Below are 16,801 nucleotides of genomic sequence, written 5' to 3' on the forward strand. Positions count from 1 at the left end.
AGTAGGCCTCGGAGGCCCTCGGGCCTCCACCTCCTTGGACTCAGCTACCCGTGTTACTATCCTTAAATTTTTCTGACAATAGTAGTCTACAAAACTGATATTTATGCCACCTGAGTGTGGCTCAGCATGAAAGTAGGTAGAGGTGTTGCATGCAGTATCAGGGCTCCCAGCAAAGGAGGCCAACACCAATCCCTCATCCACCTCGTCTTACTGTGACATTCAATTGAAAGCTGTAAATGCTATTCCAGACCCCAATACCTCCTGCCTGGCTGAATGCTGCAGTGCCATGCTGCAATTTTGTACTGGGTGAATTGAGGCCACTTTCCTGTTTTCTGTCCCTCATTTGATGTGTTTTGGCAGCATTTGGGGTCGTTATAAAGTGTTGTGCATGCGTTTGTTTTTACCTCCCATTGACATGAATGGTGTTCGGATATGTTCGGCGAATATTCAACCAATTAATCAGCGAATATTGCAAATTCGACAATCGTATTCCGAACATTGAAATATTCACTCATCTCTAGTAATTATTTACATTTGTCTAAATCAAATAACAAAGGTTCACATTGTTATGTCGCTTTTGTAGCTAATATTTTGCGTTTAGTTATTAACCCCTTCATGACCAGAGGTATTTTTGGTTTTGCGCTTTAATTTTTTGCTACCCTTCTTCCCAGAGCCATAGCTTGTATATTTTTCCATCAATATGGCCATGTGAGGACTTGATTTTTGTGGGATAAGTTGTACTTCTGAACGACACTATTGGTTTTAACATATCGTGTTCTGGAAAATGGGAAAAAAATTTCAAGTGCTTTGAAATTGCAAAAAAGTGCAATTACACAGTTGTTTTTTGTTTTGTTTTGTTTTTTTACTAGGTTCACTTAATGCTAAAACTGACCTGCCATTATGATTCTCCAGGTCATTGCAAGTTCATGGACACCAAACATGTCTAGGTTCTTTTTTATCTATGTGGTGAAAAAAATTCCAAACTTTGTTAATTTAAAAAATTGCCGTTTTGCAATACCCGTAGCGTCTCTATTTTTCGTTATCTCGGGTTGGGTGAGGGCTTATTTTCTGAGCGCTGAGCTGTTTTTCATGATACCATTTTGGTTGAGATGCGATCTTTTGATCGCCTGTTATTGCATTTTAATGCAATATTGTGGTGTCCAAAAAAAGGAATTCTGCCGTTTTGACTTTTTTTCTCGCTACGCCATTTAGTGATCAGGTTATTCTTTTTTTCTATTGATAGATTGGATGATTCTGAACCCGGCGATTCCAAATATGTGTATGTTTCATTTTTTTATTGTTTTATTTTGAATGGGGCGAAAGGGGGGTGATTTGAACATATATATATATATATATATATATATATATATATATATATATATATATATATATATGTATATATATATTTATTTTTTATTATTATTTTTCTCACTTTTGGCATGCTTCAATAGTCTCCATGGAATACTAGAAGTTGCCATAACCCGACCGGCTCTGCTACATACAGGCGATGATCAGATCGCCTATATGTAGCAGAATACCTCACTTGCTATGAGCGCTGACCACCGGGCAGCGCTCATAGCAATATGGCAGTGACAAAAATAGATGTCTCAAGGAGACCCATTGGTGACCTGCGATCACATGACTGGGGTCATCGATGGGCCGATTTCAGGCGCAATTGCCAGAAGTGCATGTTAAATGCTACTGTCAGCATTTGACAGCAGCATTTACTGGGTTAATAGCCGTGGGTGGATCGCGATTCCACCCGCAGCTGTTCTGGGCACATGTCAGCTGACGTGCCGGGAAAGATGTGGGCTCAACGCCGGAGCTCAAATCAAAGGGAGGGTGTCCGACATTGGCATACTATTACGCCCGATGTCAGGACGGGATTAAAAATCTTATTTAACCCAAGGAACATACCGTAGATCCAAATAGTCATTCCACTCAGTGGTGAATTTTTTATCTTCAGGGAAAATGGAGGGTATATTAATATTGAAATCTTTGGGTACCCGATTTTTTTGCATACAGATTTCCAGAAAGTCAGCATCCAATTGATTTCTTATTCCTATTTTCATACTTTTTTCAAATTGGAAAAAAATTCAGTAGTTTTCTTATAAATTCTGATATCACTATTAAGTTCTTCTTGTATGGCAGACATGTAGAAAAGTATTCTATTTCAACTTCCAAGCTGCTCATGCAGCGCCCCAGAGTCCTGGTTGCTGCAGTAATGTCATTCTTCCACCAGGAGGAGTGGTATTACGTCTGATGGCACTAAAGGAGTTCATCTTTCCAGGTATCACGGCATCACAACACACTTCACACTCCAATCCACCAGGGGAGCCATGCTCCTATCGAGTAGGGCACTCCTCACAGAAGGGTAAAACTGGTGGTTTGGATAGAAAGCGAGTCAGACGCTGCCTGCGTCTTGACCCAGAGAGTTCCTGTCAGGCAGACAGGGGGAAAAGGAGGAACATCTGAGCTGCAGACAGAGGGTCCCTGTCAGGGGTGGGATCCTGACAGAGGCCTAGTGAGATAGAAAGCTACGGAGCTGCGCCTGCCCCACGTGCGGCAGTATCAAAAGGAAGGACACAAAGCGAATTGTATTGTAGAGAGTGAGAAACGAAGTCACAGCACAAGGAGAAAACACCGGGAGGAGTTCTGCCCCGAGATCGGCAGCCTCCTTCTGAGGCGCGTAGCCGGTGGCCGGAACACCGAGGGAGTAATAGACTCTACGCTTTACTTCAGAGACCGGCAGGACAGTCAATTCCAAGTTGGCTGCCTGACCTTAATACCTAAGAAGACACGGTGGCAAATTGTGGGGGTCGGGGCGTCTCTAGGGTCCCTACAAACAAGCCCCAGGCTATCCCAGTCATACGGGTTGTCCTATCCATACCATCTGGGGGACAGAGAGAGAGAGAACAACAGAAACATCCACGAAAGTTGTGAGGACTATCCTGTGGTGCTCAGCAGGGAGGTACTACAACACACAGGCGCTAGTAGGAAGGCTACTGATTTCCACCTGGATAAGGGAACTCTGGATGTGCCCTGGGACCGGCCGGACTCTGCCTGCCCTGTGATCAGTGCTCTGGACTGTGGATGCTGAAGCCTTCAGTAAAAGGTAAAGAGACTGCAACCTTTGTGTCCTCGTTATTCATTGCGCCTTACATCGTCCACCATCACCACCTACACACCTGGGAAGCCCTGGGGATACACTTCACCTGTGGGAAGGTATACCATCTAGTTGCCGTTCCATCACCCCAGCGGACCCCTAAGCAGCGTCGGTCACCCTGAGCGAGTACCACAGGTGGCATCACGAACACTATACACACTTCTCCTTCAATCGGACGCCCCTCAAAGGGCCACGGACCGGGTCGGGCCACCGTGACATCCCCACAGAACCGAAGGACCCATTACCGAGTACCCCATTGCCCTTACGCGTGGGGGCGCTCCACTCACAACTCCACTAGGAGATTCTTCTGATTCCAAAGAAATCGTCCAGCAGAAAATATAAAAGTAATGGAAATCCTTTGGGGAAATTACTATCTAAGAGTAGTAAATTAGTGTAATACAATCAGGTGAGAGACACTATGTGTGCTCACCTGAATGGGATGTGTTTACTGAGGTATAACACTAGGAGCAGTTTACCCAAGGTGCAATGGGATGCAGATGACCTGGTTTGCTTTAGGAAGTGCCTCCAGTTGAGTTTCGGAGTGCATGATAGCTGTGAGAAACCCAATTTTTTTTACGTCACTGGAAGTATCAGCCTTATATTCAAATATAAACCATGTATTGGGTCTTCAAGCCATAGATTATTATTTATCAACAAATCCCAGCATTGGGTTGGAACAAAAACATTTTCTTTTAAATGTACTAGAGTTCATATTAAAACATAATTTTTTTTCATTTCAGGATAAACTGTCCTTACACAATTTGGTATGGCAATGGGGCCTCAAGTTGCCCAAAGTTTTGCAAATCTCTTTGTGGGGGAACTTGAGTCTTTATCGCGCATTACATCTGATGCAATGATATTTAATATTATTGTGATTCTGTGTTTTTAATAAAAAATCAAATAGTCAGCAGAGTTGCAGGAAACGTGTTGTGAAAAAAGATGCACATTAACTGCCAAAGATTTAAGAATCAATCATGAAGTGACGTGAAACTCAATATCCTCCAATGGTGTAATTTTCCAGAACTGTAACTTCACTGGTGTGCAAGATGTTCTGTGCTCAGAGACATGACCAAGATAAGAAGCACTGAAATCTGATCACCACTTAACAAAACATCAAGAGTGGGCCAAGAAATACCGTATTTTTCGGACTATAAGACGCACCGTACCATAAGACGCACCCCAAATATGGGGTGAAAATTGCAGAAAAAAAGATTTTTTATAAAATGGAGGTCCGTTTTATTGTCCGAATTTAAGATCTCTTACCTGAGGGCAGGCAGTGGCAGAGCAGGGTCACAGGAGGCATGGTGTCAGCAGAGGTGCGGTGATGCTGAGGCGCTGTGGGTGGTACGGCATGCACCTGAGCAGGGTCCCTTCCTGCTTAGGTGGGCAACGCCATGGCTTGGTGTCCATGGGGAGGTTGCGGCAGTGCTGTGGTGGCGGCAGATGTGCAGTCACTTCCTCAGGTGAGGTGACGCCGCGGCCGGGATCCAAGGAGAGCAGCAAAGCTGTGTTAATCATCAGTTTCTCGGTGGCGGTGGCCATCTTCCTGAGGCTGCGCGTGCACAGATTGAGTACTCTGCTTCCCAGGGCTTCAGGAAAATGGCCACGCGTGCGCAGATGGAGATCGCGGCGGCCATTTTCCTGAAGCCGAGATCTCAATCTGCGAACTCGGTTTCAGGAAAATGGCCGCTGCGATCTCAATCTGCGCACGTGCGGCCTCCCGCGGTCATTTTCCTGAAGCCCCAGGAAGCAGAAAACTCAATCTGCGCACGAGCGGCCTCAGGAAGATGGCCACCACCACCGGGAAAGCTGTGACTCACCCAGCTCTGCTGCTCTCCTTCGACACCGGGCCGCGGCGCCACCTCACCTGTGGAAGGGACCTGCTCACGCCATACCGCTCACCGCGCCTCATCATCCCCGCACCTCTGCCGCCACCACACTGCCGGTAAGCCTGCATTCCAACTATAAGACGCACCCCCCATTTTCCTCACAATTTTTTTTAGGGAAAAGTGCGTTTTATAGTTGGAAAAATACGGTAGCTAGCCAAGCAGTGGAGCACTTTGATGTATGTGATGGAGCATTGTCGTGCATAAAAATCATGGTTTTCTTAAAACAAGCAGATTTTTTCTTGTACCACTGCTTGAAGAAATTGTCTTCTAAAAACTGACCGTAGGATTGGAAATTGATTTTGAGAACATATTCAATCTGAAATGGTTAAAATTCCTGCAGAACAGGGATGTCTTTGTCCTCTGAACCCAATGGGGGAGATTCAGATGTTTACGCCAGAATTCTGGCATAAACACCCTAATAAGTCACCATATTTTGTGCATCTTGGCAATTGCGCAAAAATATTGCCTCCATTGCCATTTATGCGCACGTCTTGACCAGCTACACCAATATGTGAAAACCGCTTAATGAATCAAATCTGTGTACTCCAGCGAGTGCTTCATTAAGACTGAAGTGAGCTTTACCAGTATTAATGAATTGCTCCCAATGTCTTTGATTTTGGTAATTTTAACCCTTTTGCGCCCGAGCCTGTTGTTTGCCTTCGTGACCGGGCCAATTTTTACTTATCGCTGGAATGCTTCAACGAATCCCAGTGATTCCGAGAATGTTTTCTCGTGACATATAGTACTTTATGATAGTGGTAAAATTTCTTCGATATGACTTGCATTTATTTGTGAAAAAAACTGAAATTTGGTGAAAATCTTGAAACTTTCGCAATTTTTAAAACTTTTAATTTTTATGCCCTTAAATCAGAGAGTCATATCGCACAAAATAGTTAATAAATAATATTTCCCACATGTCTACTTTACATCAGCACAATTTTGGAACCAACATTTTTTTTTATTAGGAAGTTATAAGGGTTAAAAGTTGACCAGCGATTTTTCATTTTTTCAACAAGTTTTACAAAACCATTTTTTTTAGGGACCACCTCACATTTGAAGTCACTTTGAGGGGTCTATATGAAAGAAAATACCCAAAAGTTACAACATTCTAAAAACGTCACCCCTCAAGGTGTGCAAAACCACATTCAAGAAGTTTATTAACCCTTCAGGTGCTTCACAAGAATTAATGGAATCTGGAAGGAAAAAAAATTAACATTTCATTTTTTCCCACAAAAATGTTCCTTTATTGCCATATTTAGCATTTTCTAAAAAGTGAAATTGCTCCATACAATTTGTTGTGCAATTTCTCCTGAGCACGCCAATACCCCATATGTGGGGGAATATTACTGTTTGGGCGCACGGCAGGGCTTGGAAACAAATAAATGACTAACTTTTTATACCAGGTATATGATTTTCTTGATACCTGGTATGGCTGCACAACCTGATCTGCAAGGTCCCCACCCCCCATATATTTGTTGTAGTTAATGACAGACACAGGTTTTGGAGTAGTGGATCCCTGTTGGTCTGCAGTGACCCCTGTGGCATCTGTGTGGATCGAGCTCAGGATACAAATATCTTTTTTTATCCTTATACTTAAGGGCAAGCAGCTCCCCATTGCGTAAAGCCCCTGGCTGCCCCTTTCAGACCTTTTTGTTGACCAACGATTGTGGAAACCCCTGATGGTTTTGGTGAATGGTCCCACAAGCCCCTATGTTATGTTCAACCAGACTTTTAAATAGGGGTATGCTCGTGTAGTTATTGTCAACGTTCAGATTGTAGCCTTTTTGTAAAAATGGAGTTATCAGCTACCAAACGATTTTTCCAGATGTCCCCAGATAAGTAGGGCATCCTGGTGAGTTTAGTTGGCTATCTTTCCCCACATAAATGCGAAAAGCTGATGTGCTTCTGGTTGAACTTTCGCACATTTTATACAGCTTTATTCCAAACCTTGCCCTCTTAGAAGGAATATATTGTTTGAGGTGCAGTCTTCCTTTGAATTTTACAAGGGACTCATCAATGGAAATGTTTTATGTTGGGGTGTAGAGCTTTAAGAACTTTTCTGTCAAATCTTTGATGATGAGTCTGCTTTTGAATAGCCTGTCATGTTCTGGGGCATCTCTGGGCAGGCATTGACTATTGTCATTAAAATGCCAAAACCTCATGAGCATTTCATAATGGGTCCTAGGGAGAACGGCAGGAAACATAGGGGTGGCTTGAACAGGGCAGTTGGACCAATAGGACGAATGTTTGTTTTTTTAACAAGCCCCCTAGCGAATGTAAGTCCTAAATTTTTTTTCATTTCTAGGACATTAGTTGGTGGCCATAAATTTGACCTAGCATAATAGGATTGTGGATGCTGGCTGATGAATTGAGACACATATAAATTTGTTTGTAGAACAATATGCTCTAGCAAGCTATCTGTCGTAAACAAATTAAAAAAATTAATTGGTCCAAAATTTTCCACCTCCACATTTATACCTGGAATGGCATTAAAATTAGGGATGAATGGAGTAGCAGAATCCGAAGCCTCCCATCTGGGAAATGCTACATCAAGAAGAAAAGCCTCTCGGACATTGGTGTGCAATAATTCACGAGCACTAGGGACAGCACTAGTACTGGGCATTGTTCCCTGCAGGGCCGGACTAGCCATCGGGCAATTCTGGCAAATGCCAGAAGGGCCTGTCTGGTCATGGGCTGCCTTGTCTGCTAAGTTGTTAACAGAATCATTGTTCTCAAGACACCCATACTGTTAAGAGTTGTGATGAAGCACAAAGTCACTGACTCCGTCACTTACCCCAGCAGGCCACTGGTATCATTAGAAATATTGGTCTTGTAGAAAATCTTCCTTTCCTCCATCCAGGGTAATATTAGTAATATATCCCATCTGGTGCTTGGGAAAAGGGACAACATGAGCCTGTGTGATTTAAAATGCCAGGGCTGAATTTCAGTCCCAGTCCATACCTGGTTCCCTGAGTTGGATATATTTCTCCAGAAGCACTATTTGCCCTTCTTGTTGTACTGGTCCTTGCGTGTGAGGATGGACCAGAATCACTGCTCATTTCTGAGCTATCACTGTCGCTGCTACTAAAGCCCACAAAATCCACATTGCCATCTGAAACTGCACTTTCTTTGCTGTCAGAACATAAAAGTGCAAAAGTCTCCTCTTCACTATAATACTGATGAGCCATTTTATTTTTATTTTTGTTTTTTTTTCCAGAAATAGAAAACTCTGACGTGGCTGACGTGATGTGACTGACTGATATGATCGTGATATGATGTGACTGATGTGACGTGAACCCTAACATTAGCCTAACAGTAACCCTAACTTTAGCCCAACAGTAACCCTAACTTTAGTCTAACAGTAACCCTAACTTTAGCCTATCAGTGACCTTAACTTTAGCCTAAGAGTGACCCTAACTTTAGCCTAACAGTAACCCGAACTATAGCACTAAACCCTAACCTACCTTATTTGTCTTTTTAACTTTATAGCAAGAGCGCTGACTAACACAGATGTTGCCAGCAGCGCTCGTAACACTGTTTCTCCTCAAATCTCTCACTTACAGGAGATCTGAGGAGAAACAGCGTTTTTATGAGGCAGATCGCCCCAGGAAGTTCGTTGCTACAACAAACTTTCCTAACGATTTGTCTCATTGGGTGCTGTGATACTGACGTCATCAGGACCTGAACCAATCAGGTCTCGATGAGGTCGGAGGTCACAGGAAGCATTGTGTGCCGGAATCCCCTCATTATAAGGTACATGGGGGTCCTGGTGAGCAAAAAAACGCCGACCGTAGACAAACGTCGGTGCTGCACAAAGCCCTGCTAGCGCCGATGTGTATCTACCGTCGGCGGTCAGGAAGTGGTTAAGGCAGCTCTGCACTTTCTGGCTGAGACATTTATTGAGCAAATGAAGAGATTGCCTTTTCCTTTATCCTGCCCAGTTATATTTAATATTTTATGTAAATTCAGTTTTGCTTTCCTGACACTGTTTCCATCTTTCCTGTATTTGCACATTCTATAATTTATCCTTATCTTTTGTACTGCAGTTATAATAATAATGACTTGTTCCTCAAGAAGCTCAAAAGCTTCCTTTCTGGTATTGCTGCATATTTAATTACGATACATTTGTTTTGTAATATTTCTAATGCTTTTTTTCCATAATATGTTTCTTTCGCAATACCTATTTAACATGTCTTTAAAAACGTCTCATTTCTTAGTACCCTTATGTTAGAAGCCTTTCTCCAGGTTTGCGAGCCTCAGTGCTTATCTAGGCTGATTACATCAGTCTTTCTGAAGGTCATTATTTTTAGCTTCTCAAGAAAATGTCCTGTTAAAAAAATGATAACTTATTATGCTACGCTTATTAATAATGTATAAACAGAATTCAATACTCCAAATCTTTAAACCTTGGATAATTGCAATTGTTTTTAAAGTACAAGGTCAATTTTAAAGACTGTAACTCACCTAGAAAGGTACATACCAGAAGATTCAGTTTGTGGTGTCTGTTTGTCATTGCAGTTCACCATTGTCTGAATAAGAGCAAGATCTGGTCTCACTTGCACTGCACTGGTGATTGCCCGGGTAACTAATCCTACTGCATCTCTTATAAACTTTTCCAAACTTGATCGGCTGACCTCTCCGTAAGCCAGTAACCCAGGGGGCATCCCATGAGTCTGCATCTCTTCCACTTTGAGAGGCTGTCCAACCATCCAATGAAACTCTTGTACTTCCAAGCCACTATCTTGAGCAGCCTTGAATACTAAAGAGGAATGGTGTGCGTCACATCCATGCAGGAGCAAGGGAATCTCAAGATCCTTAATATCTTCAAAGTGATGATGCAGGTAAATTCCTATAGCAGAATCATTGAGAGAGCGAATGTTGAGGATTTCACGTGTCATCATACTTGTATTAGTTGTCAAATAGTCAAGAATTGTTGTTGTTTCCCATGGGTGGCAGGTAATAACCAGAAGTTCCTCCCAGCTCTTGTTTTGTAACACACTACCTAAAATTTCCATGAGAGAACCAACTGAGCTTCGAGTATCCATAAGCAGGTGGAAGGGATTCTAGAAAGAACCAAATATTATTTATATATATACATTACGTGTCAAGCAATTAAAGTGTACAAAGCTGTCACAGACAAACTTAAAGATTAACCACTGTTATAATTTTTGTTTCATAAATCAATAGTACACACTAAAATAAGCAACTTTGTAATATATCTTATCAGAGAAAGCTGCTTCTTTCTGTGCCAGAATTAATCATTCATTATCAAAATTTTCAATTCTGAGATATAATCTGTATTCAGTGAAGACACATTTCTACATCACTGAGCTGGGAGATGGCAGTTGCTACTGATAGGATTCTATGTAGACATGAGGTGGGAGAAGGAGGGAAGAGCTAGCAACAGAGTTCTTCCCTCCTCCCGAGGACATAGAATCTTATCAATAGCAACTGCCATCTCCTCTCAGTAATGTAACATTCCGTGTTCACTGAATACAGATTTTACCCGTGAATTGAGAATTTTTAAAATGAATTATCAGTCCAGGAGAAAGAAACATATGTCTCTGATAACATATATTATAAAATTGCTTATTTTCATGTACACTACTGATTTATGAAATAAAAGTTGAAATGACAGTTACACTATAAAATAAGTAGTGAGATACAACAGATGCAAAAATGACCTTTAATCTTAAACCCCCTCCATTTCAAGTGGGATTGTAGTTGATCCAAAAAACATGAATTTTATAATTAACAGGGATTTCAGAGACATTACATCCATTGATAAAAATACACAGGCTTCAATAAGCTGGCTTAAGGCCCGGGTCAAATTTACGAATGCAATGCGAGAAACTCGCGCTAGTCTCTGGCATCAATACCCGGCACTGCCGCCGGCACTCGGGACCGGAGTGTGCAGCTGCATGTATTTCTATGCAGCTGAACACTCCGATCCTGAGTGCCGGCGGCAGTGCCAGGTATTGATGCGAGTTTCTCGCATTGTACTCACATTTTGACACAGGCCTTAGACTAAGTATTAATCAAGCATGTTTCTCAGTCAACTGTATAGGAATATTGGGTCACTTTATAAAATACGTTTAGATGTGATCCTATTAGAATTGGTCTTAGACTTGGTGCTGATTACATCACTGGAATTACAGAAGTGGCTCTATCTATAGTAACATCACTGTAACTACTGCCTATGCCGAGCCACTGACAACATAGAGTCCCAATACTTAAGGGAAGCTTTATTAGGTGAATATAAGCTGTTTCAGGGGCGCACCCTCTTGAGGAAGCGACAACAATGTACTCAAAACGTACGTTGGGCAAACCTATGCAACAGTTTGATAGCAGCAAGCAGTGCATATTGATGATTGTTAGGAGTATTATTGCCATTAACCCAAGACAAATAGCAATTTAAATATAGCTACTGATATGCTCTGTACTTGGTAAAATGTTGTATACTGACCATTGTGTTTATTATTTCTATTCTATTTGAATTGTGCATTCATATCAATATACTTATTTTTTATATTAAATATATGAACTGTGTAGTTGCTAAAATACTCTTTGTGTAGTCGTTCTATGTATTCTAAATCACTTTGCTTGTTAATTCTAATTGCAAGGGGGTCACAAAGACTGGTATATGCCCCTACCCCTTTAAATATGTCCCGGTTGCTGCACTTTGTAAGAATACATTTGTTTAATGATGTATATGGTGTCTTCTAAATGTTTTCTGTTCCATAATGTGTTGTACTACTTGTACTACTTGTATGATGTTTTTCTATGAATATGTAAGGACAGTGTAGTACTCAAATTTGGCTACAAGATGGTACATGATAAATAGTTAGTTATAGGAGGAGCTAGTTGGGGTAAGGTAGCAACAGTTTCCTAGTTAGAGTCAGTAGGGGCCATGGTTCCCAGTCAGCTGGGAAGGGCCCAGAATCCAAGCTACCTAGTAGCTCCACAACGATTAAGTACAGGACCCAGCCATCCAGGGCCCACTGTGCCAAAAGTAGAGCTGGACAGCGGGCTTACAGCAGTGTTGGAATGAAGGCTGAAAGCAGGGCTAGGACAGTACGGGGACACAGGTGGCTCCATAATGTGGCAACTTATCGCATGGGCTGATGCCCTCAGATCCAGTGCGAAACGGCTGAGGGAATTCCCTAGTGCAGTGAGTTAGTAGAGGGAGGATGCTGCGTTACCACGAGAGGTGATAGGACCCGGGCACGTACTGAAGGCCGTAAGAGGAGAAGCAGGGAAAGTGGAGGATGTGGACTGTACGGAACCCGATGCTGTAAGTGTAATGGAGAAGGATGTGCTGTGAACAGAAGCAAGTAAAGTTTTGTGTTTGAATTTAAAGCAAGACTGTATCTCAATTTTTGTGCAATCGGAAGAAGAGGGTCTGCAGCAGCTCAGAAGAGACCCAGAGAGTACGGATAACTGAGAGGCAAGTACCCTCATAGCAGTTTGTTCTTTACATGTGATGGGAGCCAAGGTGCACAAAAGCCTGTAACCTCAGCCATGACTATGGTCCTGGCCCTCCCTCACATAATTTCAATAGCATATTTTAGCTATAAAATCTCCTTGTTTTCAGTGTGTGAGATGTCTGTTGTGCTCAAGGTACTCTATAAAGAATAGGGATGTATCAAAGTTTAATCAAAAATTGATCTTCCCAAAACTTTTGTGTAAGTGCATCATGGCACGAACAGAGATTTAAGAGGACCTCATATAAAGAGATGTTTATACCCATCAAAGTGGAAAAGTCCTCAAAGCCACAGTTAGACAGATTGTTTACAAAAGTAGGAAATTCCATATCATTATTACCCTCATTTGTGGTCGACGAGTCTGCCTGGTAACAAAGGAACTCCATGTAAATTCTAAGCAACTAAAGGCCTTTCTCACTTTAGCTAATATTAATGTTCATGAATCCTTTATCAGGAGGATACTGAACCAAGTATTTAATTAATTTCAGTAAGCATGTTCAATACTTTTTCCCCTGTCATTTCTCATTATTACATTTATGGACATCTACAGTTGGATTTCTTTGCCTGTGTGGATTAGATGGGTTGTTACTGACATTTGGTGAGAATTTCATGCCATTAGCACCTTTGGAAATATATTCACTTTGAAAATTGGTGATGAGTTCAATACTTATGAATGCACACACATATATACAGTATATATATATATATATATACACACATATATATATATATATATATATATATATATATATATATATATATATATATACAGTATATTATAATATACAGCACTGGCAAAAATTAAGAGACCACCACATCAAAACCCTATCATCAGCAGCCCAATCCAGACCTGAACCCCATTGAAAACCTCTGAAATGTAATCGAGAGGATGATGGATAGTCACAAGCCATCAAACAGAGAACTGCTTAAATTTTTGCGCCAGAAGCAGTGTGAAAGACTGGTGGTAAGCATGCCAAGATGCATGAAAGCTGTGATTAAAAATCATGGTTATTCCACAAAATATTGATTTCTGAACTCTTCCTGAGTTAAAACATTAGTATTGTTGTTTCTAAATGATTATGAGACTATTTTCTTTGCATTATGTGAGGTCTAAAAGCACTGTTTTTTTTTTATCTTGACCATTTTTCTTTGTCAGAAAAAAATACAAAATGTATTGCTTGGAAATTCGGAGACATGTTGTCAGAAGTTTATAGAATAAAAGAATAATTTACATTTTATTCAAAAACATACCTCTAAAGAGAAAAATCAGACAAAGTGAACATTTTGCAGTGGTAATTTTTGCCAGAGCTGTATATATACATATATATATTGTGGTGCAGTGACCAATGTTACAGCCAGGGGGCGCTGTGTGTGCACTTCAAGATGCACTTGGACGCATAGTTGTGATGAAACAGTGACTGGCAGTGTTGTGAATGGCCGATATGTGTCGCAGAGGGAGTCTGTGTGGTAAGTCTGTTTTAACGTGGTTGTTCTGGGACCTGTAGTCCCTCAAGAGTTTGTGTAGTGTTGTATAATAGTCAAGGGAGACTTACTAGGCTAGTTGTGCGAGATGGGCGGGGCAAACTAGCCACACATCTACACTCCCATCCAAGGGGGTGGTTAAGGGTATATAATGTGACCAGGGTGTGGGTCACATGGTTCCTGTGTTTGGATCTAAATGGTCCAAGTGCAAGGCCCTGGAAGCCTGTATGGAAATACTGGGAATTCCTGAATAGCACATGGTTGGGCTTTGGTACTGAGTGGCCTATGTGCTGTAGGACCTGGACGGTCAGTGTTGGAGGCTCCTGGGAGCGGAGTCATCCTGGAAGCACTGTGAGACCGCCGACCTGGGCAGTCCGTGTTGAGGACCTGGGACTGACGTGGAGTCTACCTGTGGAGCAGGAGCTCCTGAGAGGTAACCCCTGGTATAGGGAAAAGAACTGTGTGCGCTAAGATAGGACAGTTGCTGAACTGTGCAGTCAACCGGTGCCTGGAGAGATACAGGCCTGAATAATGTATGATTTGTAAAGAAGACAGATATTAAGAAGTACAGGACTACATGAGGTCTGTGATTTGTAACATGGCCTACAGTGGTTTATGCTGAGAGTATAATAAACCACATGGACTGTTAATGTGAAAAACCGTGCCTGTCTATGATTATTCTGCTGCCAAGTGAGTGTCCCCAAGACATGTAGAGGGTGAAACGCTACAATATGTGTATATATATATATATATATATATATATATATATATATATATATATACTAGATGGTGGCCCGATTCTAACGCATCGGGTATTCTAGAATATGCATGTCCACGTAGTATCGCAGTATATTGCCCAGTGACATAGTATATTGCCCAGTGACGTAGTATATTGCCCAACCACGTAGTATATTGCCCAGTTACGTAGTATACAGCACAGAGCCACGTAGTATATTGCACAGCGACGTAGTATACAGCACAGAGCCACGTAGTATACAGCACAGAGCCACGTAGTATATTGCCCAGCCACGTAGTATATTGGCCAGTCACGTAGTATAGTGCCCAGCGATGTGGTATACAGAACAGAGCCACGTAGTATACTGCCCAGCCACGTAGTATACAGCACAGAGCCACGTAGTATATTGCCCAGTTACGTAGTATTTTGCCCAGCCATGTAGTATATTGCCCAGTGACGTAGTATATTGCCCAGCCACGTAGTATACAGCACAGAGCCACGTAGTATATTGCACAGCTACGTAGTATATTGCCCAGCCATGTATGTCACAGGTTAAAAAATAAAAAATAAACATATACTCACCTTCCAAGGGGCCCCTTGTAGTTCTGTCGCCTGTGTTCGGTGCAGGTGGCAGCTTCCGGTCCTAGGGTGTGATGACGTCGCGGTCACATGACCGTGATGTCATGGAAGGTCCTTCTGGCATACCATCCTTGGCACCGGAACGTCGCGAGGAGCGGGAAAGGCGGCAGAAGGTGAATATATAATGATTTTTTATTTTTTTTTATTATTTTTAACATTAGATGTTTTTACTATTGACGCCGCATAGGCACCATCAATAGTAAAAACTTGGTCACACAGGGTTAATAGCGGTGGTAACGGAGTGAGTCCGTTACCGCTGGCATTAACCCTGTGTGAGCGGTGACTGCGGGGAGTATGGAGCGGGCGCTGGGCACTTACTGCAGGGGAGTAGGGAGGGACTAATTGGACTGTGGCCGTCGCTGATTGGTCGCGGCAGCCATGACAGGCAGCTGGCGCGACCAATCAGCGATGCGGGATTTCCGTGACGGAAGTTGCCAACAGACAGACAGAAAGACCGAAGTACCCCTTAGACAATTATATATATATATATATTATAGTACAGACCAAAAGTTTGGACACACCTTTAAAGACTGTATACTTAACAAAAAATTGTGAAACAACTGAAATTATGTCTTATATTCTAGGTTCTTCAAAGTAGCCACCTTTTGCTTTGATGACTGCTTTGCACACTCTTGGCATTCTCTTGATGATCTTCAAGAGGTAGTCACCGGGAATGATTTTCACTTCACAGGTGTGCCCTGTCAGGTATAATAAGTGGGATTTCTTGCCTTATAAATGGGGTTGGGACCATCAGTTGTGTTGTGCAGATGTCTGGTGGATACAAAGCTGATAGTCCTACTGAATAGATTGTTAGAATTTGTATTATGGCCAGAAAAAAGCAGCTAAGTAAAGAAAAACGAGTGGCCATCATTACTTTAAGAAATGAAGGTCAGTCAGTCTGAAAAATTGGGAAAACTTAGTGTTACCAAGTGCAGTGGCAAAAACCATCAAGCGCTATAAAGAAACTGGCTCACATGAGGACCGCCCCAGGAAAGGAAGACCAAGAGTCACCTCTGCTTCTGAGGATAAGTTTATCCGAGTCACCAGCCTCAGAAATTGCAGGTTAACAGCAGCTCATATTAGAGACCAGGTCAATGCCACACAGAGTTCTAGCAGCAGACACCTCTCTACAACAACTGTTAAGAGGAAACTTTGTGCAGCAGGCCTTCATGGTAAAATAGCTGCTAGGAAACCACTGCTAAGGTTAGGTAACAAGCAGAAGAGACTTGTTTGGGCTAAAGAACACAAGGAATGGACATTAGACCAGTGGAAATCTGTGCTTTGGTCTGATGAGTCGAAATTTGAGATCTTTGGTTCCAACCACCGTGTCTTTGTTTGACGCAGAAAAGGTGAACGGATGGACTCTACATGCCTGGTTCCCACCGTGAAGCATGGAGTAGGAGGT

At 42.2% G+C, this 16,801-nt stretch overlaps 1 protein-coding gene across 1 annotated transcript in view; it reads right to left on the reverse strand.

Annotated features, from left to right (window-relative positions):
- GRIN3B (glutamate ionotropic receptor NMDA type subunit 3B) overlaps window positions 1-16,801 on the reverse strand; it is a 166,888-nt gene that overhangs the window by 123,804 nt on the left and 26,283 nt on the right. The window contains exon 2 of the mRNA XM_077253166.1: window positions 9,520-10,118. Coding sequence (XP_077109281.1) covers window positions 9,520-10,118 — 599 coding nt within the window. The remainder of the gene's footprint in view (window positions 1-9,519; window positions 10,119-16,801) is intronic.

Source organism: Ranitomeya variabilis, chromosome 1 (assembly GCF_051348905.1).
Source record: "Ranitomeya variabilis isolate aRanVar5 chromosome 1, aRanVar5.hap1, whole genome shotgun sequence".
Taxonomy (NCBI): domain Eukaryota; kingdom Metazoa; phylum Chordata; class Amphibia; order Anura; family Dendrobatidae; genus Ranitomeya; species Ranitomeya variabilis.